This window comes from Danio rerio, chromosome 7 (genome assembly GCF_052040795.2).
Source record: "Danio rerio strain M-AB ecotype USA chromosome 7, GRCz13ab, whole genome shotgun sequence".
In the NCBI taxonomy this organism is placed as follows: domain Eukaryota; kingdom Metazoa; phylum Chordata; class Actinopteri; order Cypriniformes; family Danionidae; genus Danio; species Danio rerio.
Genome location: NC_141027.1, coordinates 77,915,001 through 77,932,500, shown reverse-complemented (window position 1 = coordinate 77,932,500; position 17,500 = coordinate 77,915,001). Strand labels below are relative to the sequence as shown.

Sequence of the window (17,500 nt, the reverse complement as noted above, 5' to 3'; positions counted from 1 at the left end):
TTTGCTATTTGTACTTATTGTTTTGAGAAATGCACTTTTACTGTTTTGCAAATTTCAATTCCGATCTGAGAGATTTACCAAAGCAACTGAGAAAAGCTGTAAATAAATTCTCTGCTAATATCTCCTCAGGCTGATCCATGGCATCGGTCGGTCGGGTGACATCGCAGCTGTTCAGCCGAAAGCCGCCGGTTCGAGTCTTCTGAATAAAATCACTAATTCAGTAGTTCTGGACGTGCTGAAGCTCACAGGTACTGTCACTAATGCTCTGCACTGGGACCGATTTTTATGCAATAAATATATAATATAATGAATGTATAAGGCTGGCGCAGTGGGTAGCACTGTCGCCTCACAGCAAGAAGGTCGCTGGTTCGAGCCTCGGCTGGGTCAGTTAGCATTTCTGTGTGGAGTTTGCATGTTCTCCCTGTGTTTGTGTGGGTTTCCTCCGGGTACTCCGGTTTCCCCCACAGTCCAAACACATGTGCTGTTGGTGAATTTGGTAAGCTAAGTTGGCCGTAGTGTATGGGTGTTTCCCAGTGGTGGGTTGCGGCTGGAAGGGCATCCGCTGCGTAAAACCTATTCTGGATAAGTTGGCGGTTCATTCCGCTGTGGCGACCCCTGATTAATAAAGGGACTAGGCTGAAAAAAAAATTAATGAATGTATAAGGGGTGACACGGTGGCTCAATGGTTAGCACTGTAGCCTCACAGCAAGAAGCCTGCTGGTTTGAGTCCCGGCTGGGTCAGTTGCCGTTTCTGTGTGGAGTTTGCATGTTCTCCCTGTGTTGGCGTGGGTTTCCTCCGGGTGCTCCGGTTTCCCCCACAGTCCAAACACATGCGCTATAGATTAATTAAATAAACTAAATTGGCTGTAGTGTATGAGTGTGTGTGAATGAGTGTGTATGGGTGTTTCCCAGTACTGGGTTGCGGCTGGAAGGGCATCCGCTGCGTAAAATATGCTGGAATAGTTGGCGATTCATTCCGCTGTGGTGACCCCTGACAAATAAGGGACTAAGCCGAAGGGAAATCAATGAATGAATAATACATGTATGTACAATAGTGTGCACCAGTCTTAGGCCACTAGTATTTTCACCCAAGGTCTTGTGTAAAAATACTGTAAAATGAGGATGCTTTCAAAAGTAATGCATGAAAGCGTTTTATTTATCAATTAACTTGCATTAAATCAAATCAGCATTAGGTTTGAGCACGCTTTGCTTTGAAAACGCTTGCTACTCTTGCTTTCTTCAGGTAGCTTGGCAGGTGGGTTTACTGGCTAATGTTTCAGTAAGAGCCGTGGCTGTTCTCTGATGATCTGGTGTGTTTGTGCTGATGTTGACAGGCGTCCGCAGCGTGTCCTCGTGTTTCGTGGTGCCGATGGCCACAGGAATGAGCCTCACGCTGTGTTTCCTCACGCTCAGACACAGGAGACCAAAAGCACGTTATATTCTCTGGCCTCGCATTGACCAGAAGTCCTGTTTCAAGTCTATGGTGACCGCTGGTAAGATTCACTCACCACAGCTTTCAATACAGTTTCATTCCTAGCCCAGAGTATAGGTAGAACACATAGAAGAGAGATTAGAAATTAGACTATTCATTCATTAGACTATTCATTTATCTAAGTTTTAGGAACAACAGATAATAAATTGACTTCTAGTTCAACTAGAAGTCAAGCATTCATCAGCAATGTACTTTTATGTGTAGTAAATATGTTGAATATTTCCCTTTTGTAAGGCTTTGAGCCTGTGGTGATCGAGAATGTTCTGGAAGGAGACGAGCTGAGGACGAATCTGGAGGAAGTGGAGAGGAAGATTGAGGAGTTCGGGGCTGAAAACATCCTGTGTGTTCATTCCACCACTTCCTGTTTCGCACCGCGTGTCCCTGACAGGCAGGTCAAAACCACTGAGCAAAATAACACAGATTTTTTTGACTAAAGCAAACATTGAGCTATGCTAATGCTCTAAAGGCACATACTGACTAACAATTAAAACCGTTTAAAGGACAGAGCAGCTAAAAAGATGTTATAAAATAATACTTTTCTCACTAACGTCTAATGTCAAATTATTTGTAATCTTTTAAGAAACTGCCATGGAGACCTTAAGCATAAATATCTGCGATGTAATTTTATTATATTATATTATTTTTTATTATATTAAATTATATTATATTATATTTTCTATATATTCTATTCTATTCTTTTATATTATATATTATATTATATTATATTATTTTTATCATATTATATTATATTTTCTATATATATTATATTATATTTATTATATTATATTTATAATATTTTCTATATATTATATTATATTTATTATATATTATATTCATTATATTATATTATATTATATTATTTTTATCATATTATATCATATTATATTATATTTTCTATATATTATATTATATTATATTATATTTATTATATTATATTTCTTATATTATATTATTTTTATTATATTATATCATATTATGTTATATTATATTTTCTATATACTATATTATATTATATAAATTATATTATATTTATTATATATTACATTGTATTTATTATATGATATTATTTTATTATATTATATCATATATTATATTATATTTTCTATATATGTTATTTTTTTATTTATTATATTATATTTATAATATTTTATTTTCTATATATTATATTATATCTATTATATATAATATTATATTATATAATATTTTCTTTATATTATATTATGTTTATTATATTTTTATATTGTATTATATTATATTTATTATAAATTATATTATATCACATTTTATTGGATTAGATTATATTAGATAAAATATATATTTTTTAATTTTCGTCAATATTTTTTTATTCTAAAAATAAATTTATTTAGTGATCAGATCCATTTATTAATTGATTTTAAATACTTTTTATTTGTTTTGTTTATTACAGGTTAGAGGAACTCTCGGTTTTATGTGCCAAGCATGATATTCCTCACATAGTCAATAACGCTTATGGAGTGCAGTCGTCCAAATGTATGCACCTTATTCAGCAGGTAACACTTTACCTTTATTGAACTAATTTTTAGCCAATTTACTACAGCAATTAGCTTAATTGCACTAAAACGAAATTGTCTTACCTTTTTATAGGGGGCTCGGGTAGGGAGAATCGATGCCTTTGTCCAAAGTCTGGATAAAAACTTCATGGTCCCAGTCGGCGGTGCAATTATCGCTGGGTTTGATGAAAACTTCATTCAGGAGATCAGTAAGATCTACCCAGGTATGCACATTCTCCAAAAACACTAATTATGTAGTGTGTGAGTGATCTGTTACAAACGAAAGCAGTTGCGTTTATTTTATTTTATTTATTATTTAGGTGCATTTGCAGGTGAATAGTCTGAATTACAACAATAACATAATAACCCCTTAAAGATACACTCCATCTTTTTTTTTTTGAAAAAGGCTAATTTTGCATGTCTTCTTGAGTTCAACAGTTGACTTGAACCATTTGTTAATGCATTCAGCATATTTCTTGTTCTTTTAGCTTAGCTTAGCTTAGCATAATGAATTGAATCGGATTAGACCATTAGCATTTTGCAAAAAAAGAGTTTTGATCCTTTTCCTGACTGAAATGAAAGACTGATAGAAATTTAAAAATGACTATTGTCTAAGCCAATATTGCTAGGAACTATGCTCTCATTCTGACGTTATTGACTTGATTTTTGCCGTCAACTGCATTATTAAAGGATATTCTATGTTATGACATTGATAGGATCTTTTGTTGTTAAGATTAAGCTTCTTAATAATGGATGTTTTTTAAAGGGCATCTATTATGCAAACATCCCTTTTATATGGCAGCAGTGTGTGAATATAACCAGCTTCTAATGATAAACAGTAATTAGTTCTATTTTATAATAACCACGCTTGATGAAAAACACTTGACATGCTTTGTATGTGTCATCAGAAAGGGAAAAGCCCCACCTACTAGTGACCATCTCATTAGCATAACCCGCCCTAAGTGAGAAGCAGCCATCAGCCATTAAAGTTTTGCATCTTCCACTATGCTAATGCATATGCATTTGTAGCTCCGCCCTCTTTTGAAAAGAGCACAGTCTCATTTGAATTTAAAGCGACAGTCACCAAAATGGCAGAATTTGAATCAAAGCCTAAAGGCGTCAGTTTCAGAGAGTTATAAAATTACAGATTTATAACAGTTTTCAAAGATTTAATCTGTTTTACCAAGTTTGATTATTATAAAAATAGAATTAATTAATGTTTACCGTTAGAAGCTGGTTATATTCACACACTGCTGCCACACAACTGAGTTTAAACCCCTTATAAAAGTGGTTTGTGCATAATAGGTGCCCTTTAAAGGCAATTTTCTTAGTATTTTAATATAAATATAGTCATAACTCAGCCAAAAATCTGATGTTCCTGAAATTTAATTTCCAAAAACTAGACTCTAGACTGGTTTTGTGCTCCAGGGTCACGCATTATCTCATGCAATAAGTATCACACACTGTCGCCATGCAGTAATATGCAGTGCTGTTACATTAAAATCCCTCTCTGAGGTCTAGATTGAGTTTTTGAGCCGGTGGTTGTTTCCAATTGGCTCTCCGCACACTCTTTTCCTCCCTCTTTCTCTGCACTGCAGTGGAAATCCCGAGCACTGCTGCTGCTATTGATTCAGTGAGTCAGTCAGACAGGGGAACGCACTTATAATCTGCTCCGCTGTTTCTTCAGCTCTGAAATGCCTGACGAGAACCGCTGTGATGAACGGAAAGCAAATTGTGCTTGTAAAATTGTTTTGAATATGAAATTTTATATTCTAGGGATAACATGGTGGCTCAGTGGTTAACGCTATGGCCTCACAGCAAGAAGGTTGCTGGTTCGAGTCCAAGTGGGTTTCCTCCGGGTGCTCCGGTTTCCCTCACAGTCCAATGCAATGTGTGAGTGTGTGTGTGAATAAGTGTGTATGGGTGTTTCTTAGTACTGGTTTCTGGCTGAAAGGGCATTCGCTGCGTAAAACATATGCCAGAATAGTTGGCGATTCATTCCGCTGTGGTGACTTCTGAAATAGAGACCAAGAACGAATGAATGAAATAAATAATTTTTCTGTTATTATGACTATCATCACACCAGTATTCAAATTTGTTGATCATGTTTTGACTTACGGTTCTTACTGACTTTTCACTCACAAATTACAAATTACAAATCCCCTTGTTGGCGTTGGTTTCATTCGGATGCTCCAAACTCCACACAGAAATCCCCTATAGCACATGTGTTTGGACTGTAGGGGAAATCGGAGCACTCGCAGGAAACCCACACTAACATGGGGAGAACATGCAAACTCCACACAGAAATGCCAACTGGGTCAACCGGGACTTGAACCAGCGACCTTCTTGCTGTGAGATCTCAGTGCTAACCACTGAGCCACCGTGTTGCTGTAATTAGTAATTTAGTGCATTAAAATAGTTTTCAGACTACTGTTGCAATTGTAATCATATGTTTTGTGATGCTTCACTGTCAGAAATATCCATAAATGAGCAGTTTTTTTGTATTTTGTGACTCTTGTTTTAATTGTCAGTGTTTATTTCTGCATTTGAGTTGCATTATGAGATCTTGATCTTTCTTCCAACAACTTTTAACCTCGAAAAAATGGAAAAAGTGACTTTTATTAACATTTAAAATAGTTTGCGGTGCTATATTGCGCCTGGGTTTGTGTTGTATATCACACTACAGAAACCTTGTAATAAACATCCAGTATATTTCCTGTTATTTTACACACTTATTTCTCTATATATTATATAATTATTATATTATATTATATTATATTATATTATATTATATTATATTATATTATATTATTAGTGTTATTATATTATATTATATTATATTATATTATATTATATTATATTATATTATATTATATTATATTATATTATTAGTGTTATTATATTATATTATTATTAGTGTTATTATATATTATATTATATAATATTATATTATATTATTATTATTATTAGTGTTATTATATTATATTATATTATATTATTAGTGTTAATATATTATATTTTATTATATTATTATTATTATTAGTGTTATTATATTATATTATATTATATTATATTATATTAATATTTATTATATTTTTATTAGTATTAAATTATTTTATATTATATTATATTATATTATTTATTATATTGTATTATATTATATATTATTTATTATTTTATTTTCATTATATTATTAATAATAATAATAATATTATATTATTACAAACTACTAAAATGTCAATAAAAGTCACTTTGTTAAACTGTAGAAATGAATTTTCGACATCAAGAGTCGACAGAGCAAAGATCAACATCCCATAATGCAACCGTAAAGACATCAGAGTGTCTTTAATTAGTAATTAATTACTTTTTAAAAGTGAATTATCGAACACGGATTAATTTGATGTGTTTTTATGCAGGTCGAGCGTCTGCGTCTCCATCTCTAGATGTCCTCATCACACTGCTCACACTGGGAGCAAACGGATACAAGAAACTCCTGGCGGACAGAAAGGTGAATATATACATATTTCGGCATGACTTTAGTTTAGAGATCTGTGCGGGACTAAATTTTTAATCCCGCTCCCGCCCGCTCCCACCAGGTTTTAGCCCGAACCCGATCGCTCCCGCTTATATTTAGCATTTGTTGTCCCGCTGCCCATCCCACCCCGTTTTCTAGCCGAACGCTAGCTAAACGCAGTATCACGTTGTCTCATTCACATACATACATACGCGTGCTCGCTCGCTCGGGAGTCGGGAGCGATCTTGTTAGGCCGCCCGCTCCGTCCAAAGTTAAACCAGTTACCGACCGCTCCCACGCTTTATTCAGAAATTTCTTCTTGCGCAGACCTCTACTTTAGTTGTTAAATCCAAAAAATATGCATCACTAAAATCTCACAAAACAAATGATCTATATCTGTTAATTTGTTATATGATGTAGTCAGTTATGGGTGTCTCAGCATGATGAAAAAAGACGTGTGATGAAAAGAAAAAAGAAAAATAAGAACCAATATATTATTTATTGCACACTGTAACATACCTGCCAACACTGCTGTTTTTCCCGGGAGTCTCCCGTATTTCAGACCCATCTCCCGCCACCCTCCCGTCTTGTTATTTCTTCTCTAAAGCATTTAGTTATGCAGAAATTATTAAAATATAGTTGAAATAACGATACCTAAAAAAATATCAATACCAAATTAGAAACTTCTAAGTATCGATATATCGATACTCGAGCATCGAAGTGCCTAATTGCCAAACTTATTGCTTAATTTTTTCATGACCATGAGCAACATTTATGATTAAAAGCAGCGCATTATTATTTCGATGGGGGAAAATAAATGATTTCAGTTTACGTTGTAATTTATTTATTTATTTTAATTTCGGGTAAGTTCTGAAATATTTTAACATAAATAATTGAAATCACTTTAATCCCTGATTGAGAAGTATAGAGACAGGTGGGCGTATTATTAAAGAAAACACCATTAGACATAAGAAATGGAGTATTGATTTACCACTAATGCATCCGGTTATTAATAATTTACAGCTGTTGTGGATCATATAAGATGGTCTTTGTGGTCAGATTCAGCGGCCCAGCAGGTTTCAAAAGACAGAAAACAATGCTTTCACAGAAGTTACATGCTTTAAATAAATATACTTATCATAACAACGACTTAATGTAAAGCTTTCAGACACTTATTTGCATCATATTTGCATTACAGTAAAATGAAAGTTTGTTTGGATGGCGCAATGGTTAGCATGGTCACCTCACAGCAAGAAGGTTGCTGGTTCGAGTCCCGGCTGGGCCAGTTAGCATTTCTGTGTGGAGTTTGCATGTTCCCCTACAGTCCAAGCACATGTGCTATAGGGGATTGATGAACTAAATTGGCCGTAGTGTATGAGTGTGTGTGTGAATGAGTGTACATGGGTGTTTCCCAGTACTGGGTTGTGGCTGGAAAGGCATCCGCAGTGTAAAACATATGCTGGAATAGTTGGCGGTTCACTCCGCTGTGGCGACCTCAGGATAAATAAAGGACTAAGCTGAAGAAAAATGAACGAATGTAAACAATATTTAAACAAAGCCATGCATTACTTCAGGAGGAAAAATGGAAGAAGTGTGATTTAAATGTCGAAGCGGTGGTAATATTACGAACAGACAGGCACAGCAGGTTATTATTTTCACCCTGTAGGTCTCAGTCGTCTCGCTAAAAGCATTATAATAAGGCTTCGACTCCTTCAGTTCATCTATAATTGCTCCCAGTGGTGAAGCGCAGCTCTTGCAAACGCTGCTGGTTTCTGTGCACGCAAATGCATTCGACTTCAGATGACAAATCACATGCTGCACTGAAAAAAATGATGCATTGGATTTTTATTTTATTTTATTTTTTTAAAGGTAAGTGGTTGCAAACTATTAATATGGGCTGATTTTAAACAGTGCAGTAGGGGATTGTGTTCAGAAACGTGTTGTTGGGCTGGTTGAAAGTCTCTTCACATTCCAATAGTGCTGATTACGTAAATGATCTCAATGTGTTTAAATGTGTTTATATATTCTGGATAAGGCATAAAACTGAAAAATTTCGTTCAATTAAATATTGTCAGGTCGACAAATAACTCATTTACCACAGGCATCTCAAACTGTCAACAAATTTAAATGTGTATTTCTGCGCAGCCTCTTTAAGCAGACAGATGCGTCACTCGCACGTACATGTGAAGCACGCATGTACCGCTGACAGAGAGATCAGGCAAACTCTGCATCATCCTGAACTCCTTTCTGAAAGACCAGCATGGCCAAAAATGCAGAATCAAAACTTTTCTAAACCCTGAATCAGTATCAGAGTTACTTTTTGCACGCTGGAGGGAAATGACGTTATGCAGTTCAAAACGACGATCTGAAGGATCGCACCACGGCTGAAACAAAACAAACCACTGATATACATTGACCTAATAACCATGCCTTCACCTAATTAACCTAGTTAAGCCTTTAAATGTCACTTTAAGCTGACATTTCCATGAATTCGGTCAAACTACTCGGCTCGCATACTGATTTTAGCATATATAGGATGAAAGTATACGGTTTCGGACGCAGCCTGTGTGTTTGTGTGCTGTATATATGGCCCATGTAATCAGTCTTTGAGCAGCTCCCAGCTGTATGTGTGTGTATTTAAAGAAGAACTGGAACAGGTGTGAGTGTGTGGTGCATGACAGGATTTGTAGTTCCTTTGGTGACAGGATTGTACTCTGGGTGATAGTGAGTGTTCACTATCAGGGTTAGATCGCTGGTGATCATGACACTGACCAGGCCTATATATTTTATTATTAAATTATTATTATTGTATTATTAAATGTAGTAAATTATAATCATTTTGATTGGACAAGTGAAAATCTTTCCCTGCTGGGATATTCGAAAAAAATCCTAAGCATTAAACCCTGTACAAGTCTAAAATTTCATCCATAACGGCCTTAATAAGTCTTAAATTTAACTTGGTGAAACCTGCAGGACCCCCGTACTGTCATCATGACAAAGATAAAATAAATCAGTGATTAGAGATGAGTTCCCTACTGAAAAAAACAGCTTAAACCAGCCCAGGCTGATTGGCTGATTATAGCTGGTTGACCAGGCTGGTTTTAGAGTGGTTTTGGCCACTTTTAGGCTGGTTTCCAGCCATTTCCAGGCTGGTCTTAGCTGGTCAGGCTAGGAGATGACCAGCTAAAACTAGCTTAATCAGCCTAGCCAGGCTGAGAGTCCAGCCAAAACCAGCCTGACCAGCTAAGACCAGGCTGGAAATGGCTGGAAACCAGCCTGGAAGTGGCCAAGACCCCGCTAAAACCAGCCAACTAGCCTCGGCTGGTTTAAGCTGTTTTTTTCAGCAGGGTTATTAAAACTATTATGTTTAGAAATGTGTTGACAAAATCTGCTCTCCGTTAAACAGAAATTAGTGGAAAATAATTCCATAAGATTAAATCATCCTAATAATTCTCACTTCAGCTGTACCAAATTTAATAAATCCAATAATTCAGCGTGGGGGAAAGGTACAGGAGGCTGGAAAGCTGAAGCAGCTGCTGGGTTTACTGTAGGACAGCAGACGCCAAACCCAAAAAACATGCACCTTTAGCAGAAAGTGCGACAGAAGCGCTGTGTGTGGAGCTATTTATAACTGTGTTTATAATTTTGTGTGGCCCGCAGGAGCTGTACGGGCATCTGGCGCAGGAGCTGAGCGCTTTAGCCGCGAGACACGGAGAGAGACTGCTGAAAACACCACACAACCCCATATCACTGGGTGAGGAGTCATGCATAATGTAGAGCAAACGGCTGAAGGCTTCTGTACAAACGCTCAGTTAACACGCATTCTGCTGTAGTGAATGAAAATAGCTGCAGAAATGTTTTGGGTATGAGGCTCAAGGTTTGGCTGGTTGGCGTAAACCCCTGCTGGCAGATCCTGTAAATACACCATCTGGCTCCATCTTTCGCTATTGGCGACTGCTGAATCAGGCTTGTGGAAAATAAGAACAAAATGAAATAAAAGACCATTTAGACAATTTAACACTTGTTTATTGTTCAAATTGACTCCCCTTTCATTATGTTGGCGGCTGTTTTTACCCCATTGACTTCCATTATAACCACATGTTTTGATTGCAAAGCCATGACAGCATAACATCTTGATTGTTGGTGGTTTTCCCTGTTGGGAAGAGGTCAAATTTATTATTTGTACTGTTGATCATTAGTTGGCTGCATTAACCCTTTAGATAGACCTGTGCATTGACGTTTCTGGCCTTTATATGGAGTTAAGCAGCAGATTATAGTGTGTGTGCGCAGAAATACACTTACTGTGTTTAATATGTTCTGAGAGCTGAGCTTCTTATTTTGATTTGTTTCAGACATATGAAGGTACACTACCTGATAAGTCTTTTTGCCTATCCAAGTTTTAGGAACAGCAAATAATAACTGGGCTTCTAGTTGATCGTTTGTTGTCTGATATGGCTTATATGAAAGGCAAAGGCCTCTAGATGACACTTGTTTGAGCACAATAAAATCTGATCATGTCTTGATTTTGAATGATTTCATTAGGACAGTAAGGTCTGACTCTGCTTAGACTAAAGTCTCATCACTGAACAGAAATAATGTCCAGTATAGAATATAAAGTCCTGCTGCAGTGGAGACAGAATGAATATTGTGTCTGACTCCATCATGAGCTTGGAGGACTGCATCCATACATCTCTGACATGACTCAAATCACTGATTAATAAAGTCATCTGGAATGAAGAAGAAAGCGTTTCTGCAGGACTCCCAGAGCTCATCAAGACTCTTTGTGTTCATCTTCAACGCCTCCTCCTTCATCTTACCCCAGACGTGCTCAATAATGTTCATGTCTGGTGACTTGGCTGGCCAATCCTTGAGCAGCTTGAGCTTCTTTGCTCTCAGGAGCTTTGATGTGGAGGCTGTAAGTATGAGAAGGAGCGCTATCCTGCTGGAGAATTGTCCCTCTCCTGTGGTTTGTAATGTAATGGGCAGCACAAAAGTCTTGATATCTCAGGCTGTTGATGTTGATCATCCACTCTGCCACTTTTCCAAGTCAAGTTATTATTTGTTGCTCATACAACGGGGATTTTTATACACAACAAGACTTTTATCAGGTAGTGTAAGTGCTCAAAGGTCTTACACAGACTGTAACTCTTCCCAACAGGGAAAACCTCCAACAGTCTGCATGATTATATGCTGTCATTGCTTTTCATCGAGTGTTTATATCACAACTCAAATAACTGCATGTGTTCTTGTGTTCTCCAGCGATGTCCCTGAACCATCTGGAAGCCCACAGTAGCTCTGCAGTCACTCAGCTGGGCTCCATGCTCTTCACCAGGCAGGTTTCTGGAGCCAGGTGAGCTTCTGACCTTTTTATATTTATCTTAGAATTTCACATCAGAGGGGAAATTAAAAGGTTTCCTCAGTTTTCGCATGGCATTAAACCTAATATCATATACTCTATGAAGCCAACTAAATACTAACCTTTGGATGAATAGTTGTGATGCAGAAATCTGTGTTTGTTGAATGACATTTAAGGTGTGGCTTCAGTCTCCATGGTGAAGCTTTTGTGTACAACTCACTTCTTAAGTGCTAGAGATTTGACTGAATGAATATTTCCACATCCCAAAGCTGCATTTTGTGTGTTTATATTTTCCGCCGGACAGCGGCTGACCTGCTGTAATATTGATGAAATCTTCTCTCTGCCGTCCGCTTTCATTATTTAAATGGGAGTCATTCTCGTTCTCATGGGTTTCGCTTCAGCATTATCCTCTTCACCCCTTTTAGCCTGTCAAAAGCTATACACTCTATATCTGCAGTGATGGATGTGCAATGAATAAATATCATGGAAGAGTTTAAGACCGAACAAAGAAAGTCTGTTGTGAATTTGGAAAGTGTAAAATGTTATTAATTCATAAAGATATTTGCCATCTGTTTGGACCGTTTGACTCATCATTTTTTACAGAACTGGTTCAATTAATTACTACTGGTAAGATATTGGTCATCGTAGTGATAATATTAGGATGGCACAATTAAGTAGAACAAGCAACACAGGCTTATTGTGAATACATACCCCTGTATACATTTCTGGAGAACGCAAAATATGTAGCTAGATGTACATATGGCTGCATTTCGCTTTTAAAACGAACGCTATGGGGCAGTTTGACGCCTCCGATAGCTTCTGGTGGGCGGGTCAATCGGTGCTTTTGAAAACACTGTAGGTTGGGTTTAGGGACGGGCGGTGGGCGGGTCAATTGGTGCTTCTGAAAACACTGTGGGTTGGGTTTAGGGAAGGCGGTGGGCGGGTTAATCGGTGCTTTTGACAACACTGAGTTGGGTTTAGGAAAGGGGGTGGGCGAGTCAATCAGTGCTTTTGAAAACACTGTGGGTTGGTATTAGGGAAGGTGGTGGGCGGGTCAATTGGTGCTTCTGAAAACACTGTGGGTTGGGCTTAGGAAAGGGGGTGGGCGGGTCAATCGGTGCTTTTGAAAACACTGTGGGCTGGGTTTAGGGAAGGGGTGGGCGGGTCAATTGGTGCTTCTGAAAACACTGGGTTGGGCTTAGGGAAGGGGGTGGGCGGGTCAATCGGTGCTTTTGAAAACACTGTGGGTTGGTATTAGGGAAGGGGCGGGCGGGTCAATCGGTGCTTTTGAAAACACTGTGGGTCGGGTTTAGGGAAGGGGGTGGGCGGGTCAATTGGTGCTTCTGAAAACACTGTGGGTTGGGTTTAGGGAAGGGGGTAGGCGGGTCAATCTGCTTTTGAAAACACTGTGGGCTGGGTTTAGGGAAGGGGGTGGGCGGGTCAATCGGTGCTTTTGAAAACACTGTGGGTTGGGTTTAGGGAAGGGGGTGGGTGGGTCAATTGGTGCTTCTGAAAACACTGTGGGTTGGGTTTAGGGAAGGGGGTAGGCGGGTCAATCTGTGCTTTTGAAAACACTGTGGGCTGGGTTTAGGGAAGGGGGTGGGTGGGTCAATTGGTGCTTCTGAAAACACTGGGTTGGGTTTAGGGAAGGGGTGGGCGGGTCAATTGGTGTTTCTGAAAACACTGTGGGTTGGCATTAGGGAAGGGGGTGGGTGGGTCAATTGGTGTTTCTGAAAACACTGTGGGTTGGGCTTAGGAAAGGGGGTGGGCGGGTCAATCGGTGCTTTTGAAAACACTGTGGGTTGGGTTTAGGGAAGGGGTGGGCGGGTCAATTGGTGCTTCTGAAAACACTGGGTTGGGCTTAGGGAAAGGGGTGGGCGGGTCAATCGGTGCTTTTGAAAACACTGTGGGTTGGGTTTAGGGAAGGGGCGGGCGGGTCAATCGGTGCTTTTGAAAACACTGTGGGTCGGGTTTAGGGAAGGGGGTGGGCGGGTCAATTGGTGCTTCTGAAAACACTGTGGGTTGGGTTTAGGGAAGGGGGTAGGCGGGTCAATCTGTGCTTTTGAAAACACTGTGGGCTGGGTTTAGGGAAGGGGGTGGGCGGGTCAATCGGTGCTTTTGAAAACACTGTGGGCTGGGTTTAGGGAAGGGGGTGGGCGGGTCAATTGGTGCTTCTGAAAACACTGTGGGTTGGGTTTAGGGAAGGGGGTGGGCGGGTCAATTGGTGCTTCTGAAAACACTGTGGGTTGGGTTTAGGGAAGGAGGTAGGCGGGTCAATCTGTGCTTTTGAAAACACTGTGGGCTGGGTTTAGGGAAGGAGGTAGGCGGGTCAATCTGTGCTTTTGAAAACACTGTGGGCTGGGTTTAGGGAAGGAGGTAGGCGGGTCAATCTGTGCTTTTTAAAACACTGTGGGCTGGGTTTAGGGAAGGGGGTGGGCAGGTCAATTGGTGCTTTTGAGAACACTGTGGGTTGGGTTTAGGGAAGGGGGTGGGCAGGTCAATTGGTGCTTTTGAGAACACTGTGGGTTGGGTTTAGGGAAGGGGGTGGGCAGGTCAATTGGTGCTTTTGAGAACACTGTCGGTTGGGTTTTGAGGAGTGGGTGGGTCAGTTAGTGCTTTTGAAAACATTGTCAGTTGGGTTTAGGGAAGTGGGTGGGCGGGTCGATCGGTGCTTTTGAAAACAGTGTTGTTTGGGTTTAGGGAAGGCGGTGGGCGGTTTAATCGGTGCTTTTGAAAACACTGTTGGTTGGGTTTAGGTAAGGCAGTGGGCGGGTCAATTGGCGGAGCTACAAATGTGTCAGATTCAAAAACAAGATTGATGTCCTATGCTAATGAGGGAGAGATAGTCACTAGTGGGCGGGGCTTTCCCGCCCACGTACAAAGGGAGAATGTCAATCAAAGTGTTCCTGCAAACATGTGATTATTCAAAAAGAGAATTAATTCATTTTTACCAATTTTACAACTGTGTTTAAACCACTTATGATTTTTGCATAATAGTTGCCCTTTAAAACTATTATGTTCCGAAATGTGTTAAAAAAATAAACACACACCTGGCAATAAAAGCTCTTTCTGATTCTGATTGTGATTACATTCATACTATTAAATGGCATAGACAATAATAATAATAATAATAATAATAATAATAATAATAATAATAATAATAATGGTGATGATGATGTATTTTGTGTGTTGTTGTCAGGGTGGTCCCGTTAGGAGTGCAGCAGACTGTGAGTGGACACACCTTCAGTGGCTTTATGTCCCACTCCGAGGCCTACCCCTGCCCATACCTCAACGCTGCGTCTGCTATCGGAATAACCAAAGGAGACGTCACCGTGTGCATGAAGAGACTGGAGAAATGCCTGAAAATCCTGAAGAAAGAGAAAAGTGACCCTGCAGATCTGGAGGCGGAAGATGGAGAGCTGGAGGAGAGCCCACAGAGATCCACAGAGTTGCGTGTGTAGGGATGTTTATGATGATATTGTGGCTGTAATGCTGTGTGTGTGTGTTGTGTTTGAATGTTGATTTATCCGCATAAGGCTATGATAGATCTGTGCTAAACTGAAGCACTTTGTGTAACTGGACAGATAGTAATAAATATGATTTCATTGTTTTAAATCATCCTGTGCTGTTGGCTTTTTTTATTTGATTTTTGACTGTGACTCAGTGGTTAGCACTGTCGCCTCACAGAAAGAAGGTTGCTAGTTCAAGTCCCGACTGGGTCAGTTGGCCTTTCTGTGTGAAGTTTGCATGTACTCCTCGTGTTGGCGTGGGTTTTCACCTCCCCCAGTCTAAAGACATGCGCTATAGGAGAATTGAAGAAACTAAATTGGCCGTAGTGTATGTGTGTGAATGAGTGTGTGGATGTTTCCCAGTACTGGGTTGCAGCTGGAAAGAGCATCCGCTGTGTGAAACATATGCTGGAAGAGTTGGTAGTTCATTCTGCTGTGGTGACCCCTGATGAAAATGAATCAATAATCTGAGACCAATCCCTGGATAAGCATAAGATGGGTGCATGGATGGAATAATTATTTTAAAATGTATTAATATTATGGTACATTTTGTTGTTATTATTTTTAATATTAATATTTTATTATTATTTAAATGACAAAAGTATCAAAATAATGATTTTGTAAAAAATATTTATAACAAAGTATATAACAGTTATCATTATTTTTTATTTTATTTTATGGCACATTATTATTATTATTATTATTATTATTATTTAGATACTTTTATTTAGGAGTTTGATCAGTTTTGGCTTTTAAAAATAAATATTAAAATAGATATTAAAATAAAAAATATTAAAATAAATATTCAAGTAAATGAAAGATATAAAAAAAAAACAATATTAAAATAACAATTAAAATAAATAACATTAAAATAAATACTAAAATAAATACTTAAATAAATATTAAAATAGATATTATGAAAATAAATATTGAAATAAATATTGAAATAATTATTAAAATAGATATTAAGATAAAAGATTAAAACAAAAGATATTAAAATAAATTATAGATATTAAAATAAATATAAAAATAAACAACATTAAAATAAATATTAAAATAAATACTAAAATGAATATTTAAATAAATATTAAAATAGATAATATTAAAATAAATATTCAACTAAATATTGAAATAGTCATTAAAATTTAAATATATATATATATATATATATATATATATATATATATATATATATATATATATATATATATATATTAAAACATTTTTAATTAAATTATAGATATTAAAATAGATATTAAAATAAATATCATTAAAATAAATGCTAAAAAAGATATTAAAATAAATAATAAAATAGACATTAAAATAGACTTAAAATAAATATTAAAATATATATTGAAATAAATAACATTGAAATAAATACTAAAATAAATAGTAAAATAAACAGTAAAATAAATATTAAAATAGTTATTAAAGTAATAACTATAAATAAATAGTAAAATAAATATTAAAATAGTTATTAAAATAAATTGTTAAAATAAAATATAAAAATAAAAATAGATATAAAAAAAATAGTAAAAGGAATATTAAAATAGATAATAAAATAAATGACATTAAAATAAATACTAAAATAGATATTAAAATAAATTGTAAAAAATCTTAAAATAAATATTAAAACAAATAATAACAAAATTGTTATAAAAATGATATTAAAATAAATAATAGATATTAAAATAAATATTAGAATAAATAATATTTAAATAAGTATTGAAATAAATAATATAAAAATTTTTTTAAGATAAATATTAAATCATTTTTAGAGATTTGCCAATACAGATTTGAAAATATATCAGTATTTAAAAATGATTTAATATTTACTTGAATGAATGTTAAAGCTACACAGTAGTTTCAGTGCAGCGCACACAGATGAAGTCAGAATTATTCGCCCTACTTTGAATTTTGCTTTATTTTTCAAATACTTCCCAAATGATGTTTAACAGAGCAAGGACATTTTCACAGTATGTCTGATAATATTTTTGCTTCTGGAGAAAGTCTAAATTGTTTTGTTTCGGCTAGAATAAAAGCAGTTTTTAATTTTTTTTTAAAAACAATTTTAAGGTCAAAATTATTAGCCCCCGCAAG

The 17,500-nt window shown here is 36.7% G+C and overlaps 1 protein-coding gene across 1 annotated transcript in view; it reads left to right on the top strand.

The window, feature by feature from the left end:
- sepsecs (Sep (O-phosphoserine) tRNA:Sec (selenocysteine) tRNA synthase) overlaps positions 1 to 15,506 on the top strand; it is a 19,150-nt gene extending 3,644 nt beyond the window's left edge. The window contains 9 exon segments of the mRNA NM_200154.1: positions 130 to 248; positions 1,335 to 1,493; positions 1,727 to 1,880; positions 2,919 to 3,021; positions 3,116 to 3,245; positions 6,438 to 6,529; positions 10,196 to 10,289; positions 11,795 to 11,885; positions 15,091 to 15,506. Coding sequence (NP_956448.1) covers positions 130 to 248; positions 1,335 to 1,493; positions 1,727 to 1,880; positions 2,919 to 3,021; positions 3,116 to 3,245; positions 6,438 to 6,529; positions 10,196 to 10,289; positions 11,795 to 11,885; positions 15,091 to 15,352 — 1,204 coding nt within the window. The 3' untranslated portion in view covers positions 15,353 to 15,506.
- The last annotated feature ends 1,994 nt before the right edge of the window (positions 15,507 to 17,500 follow it).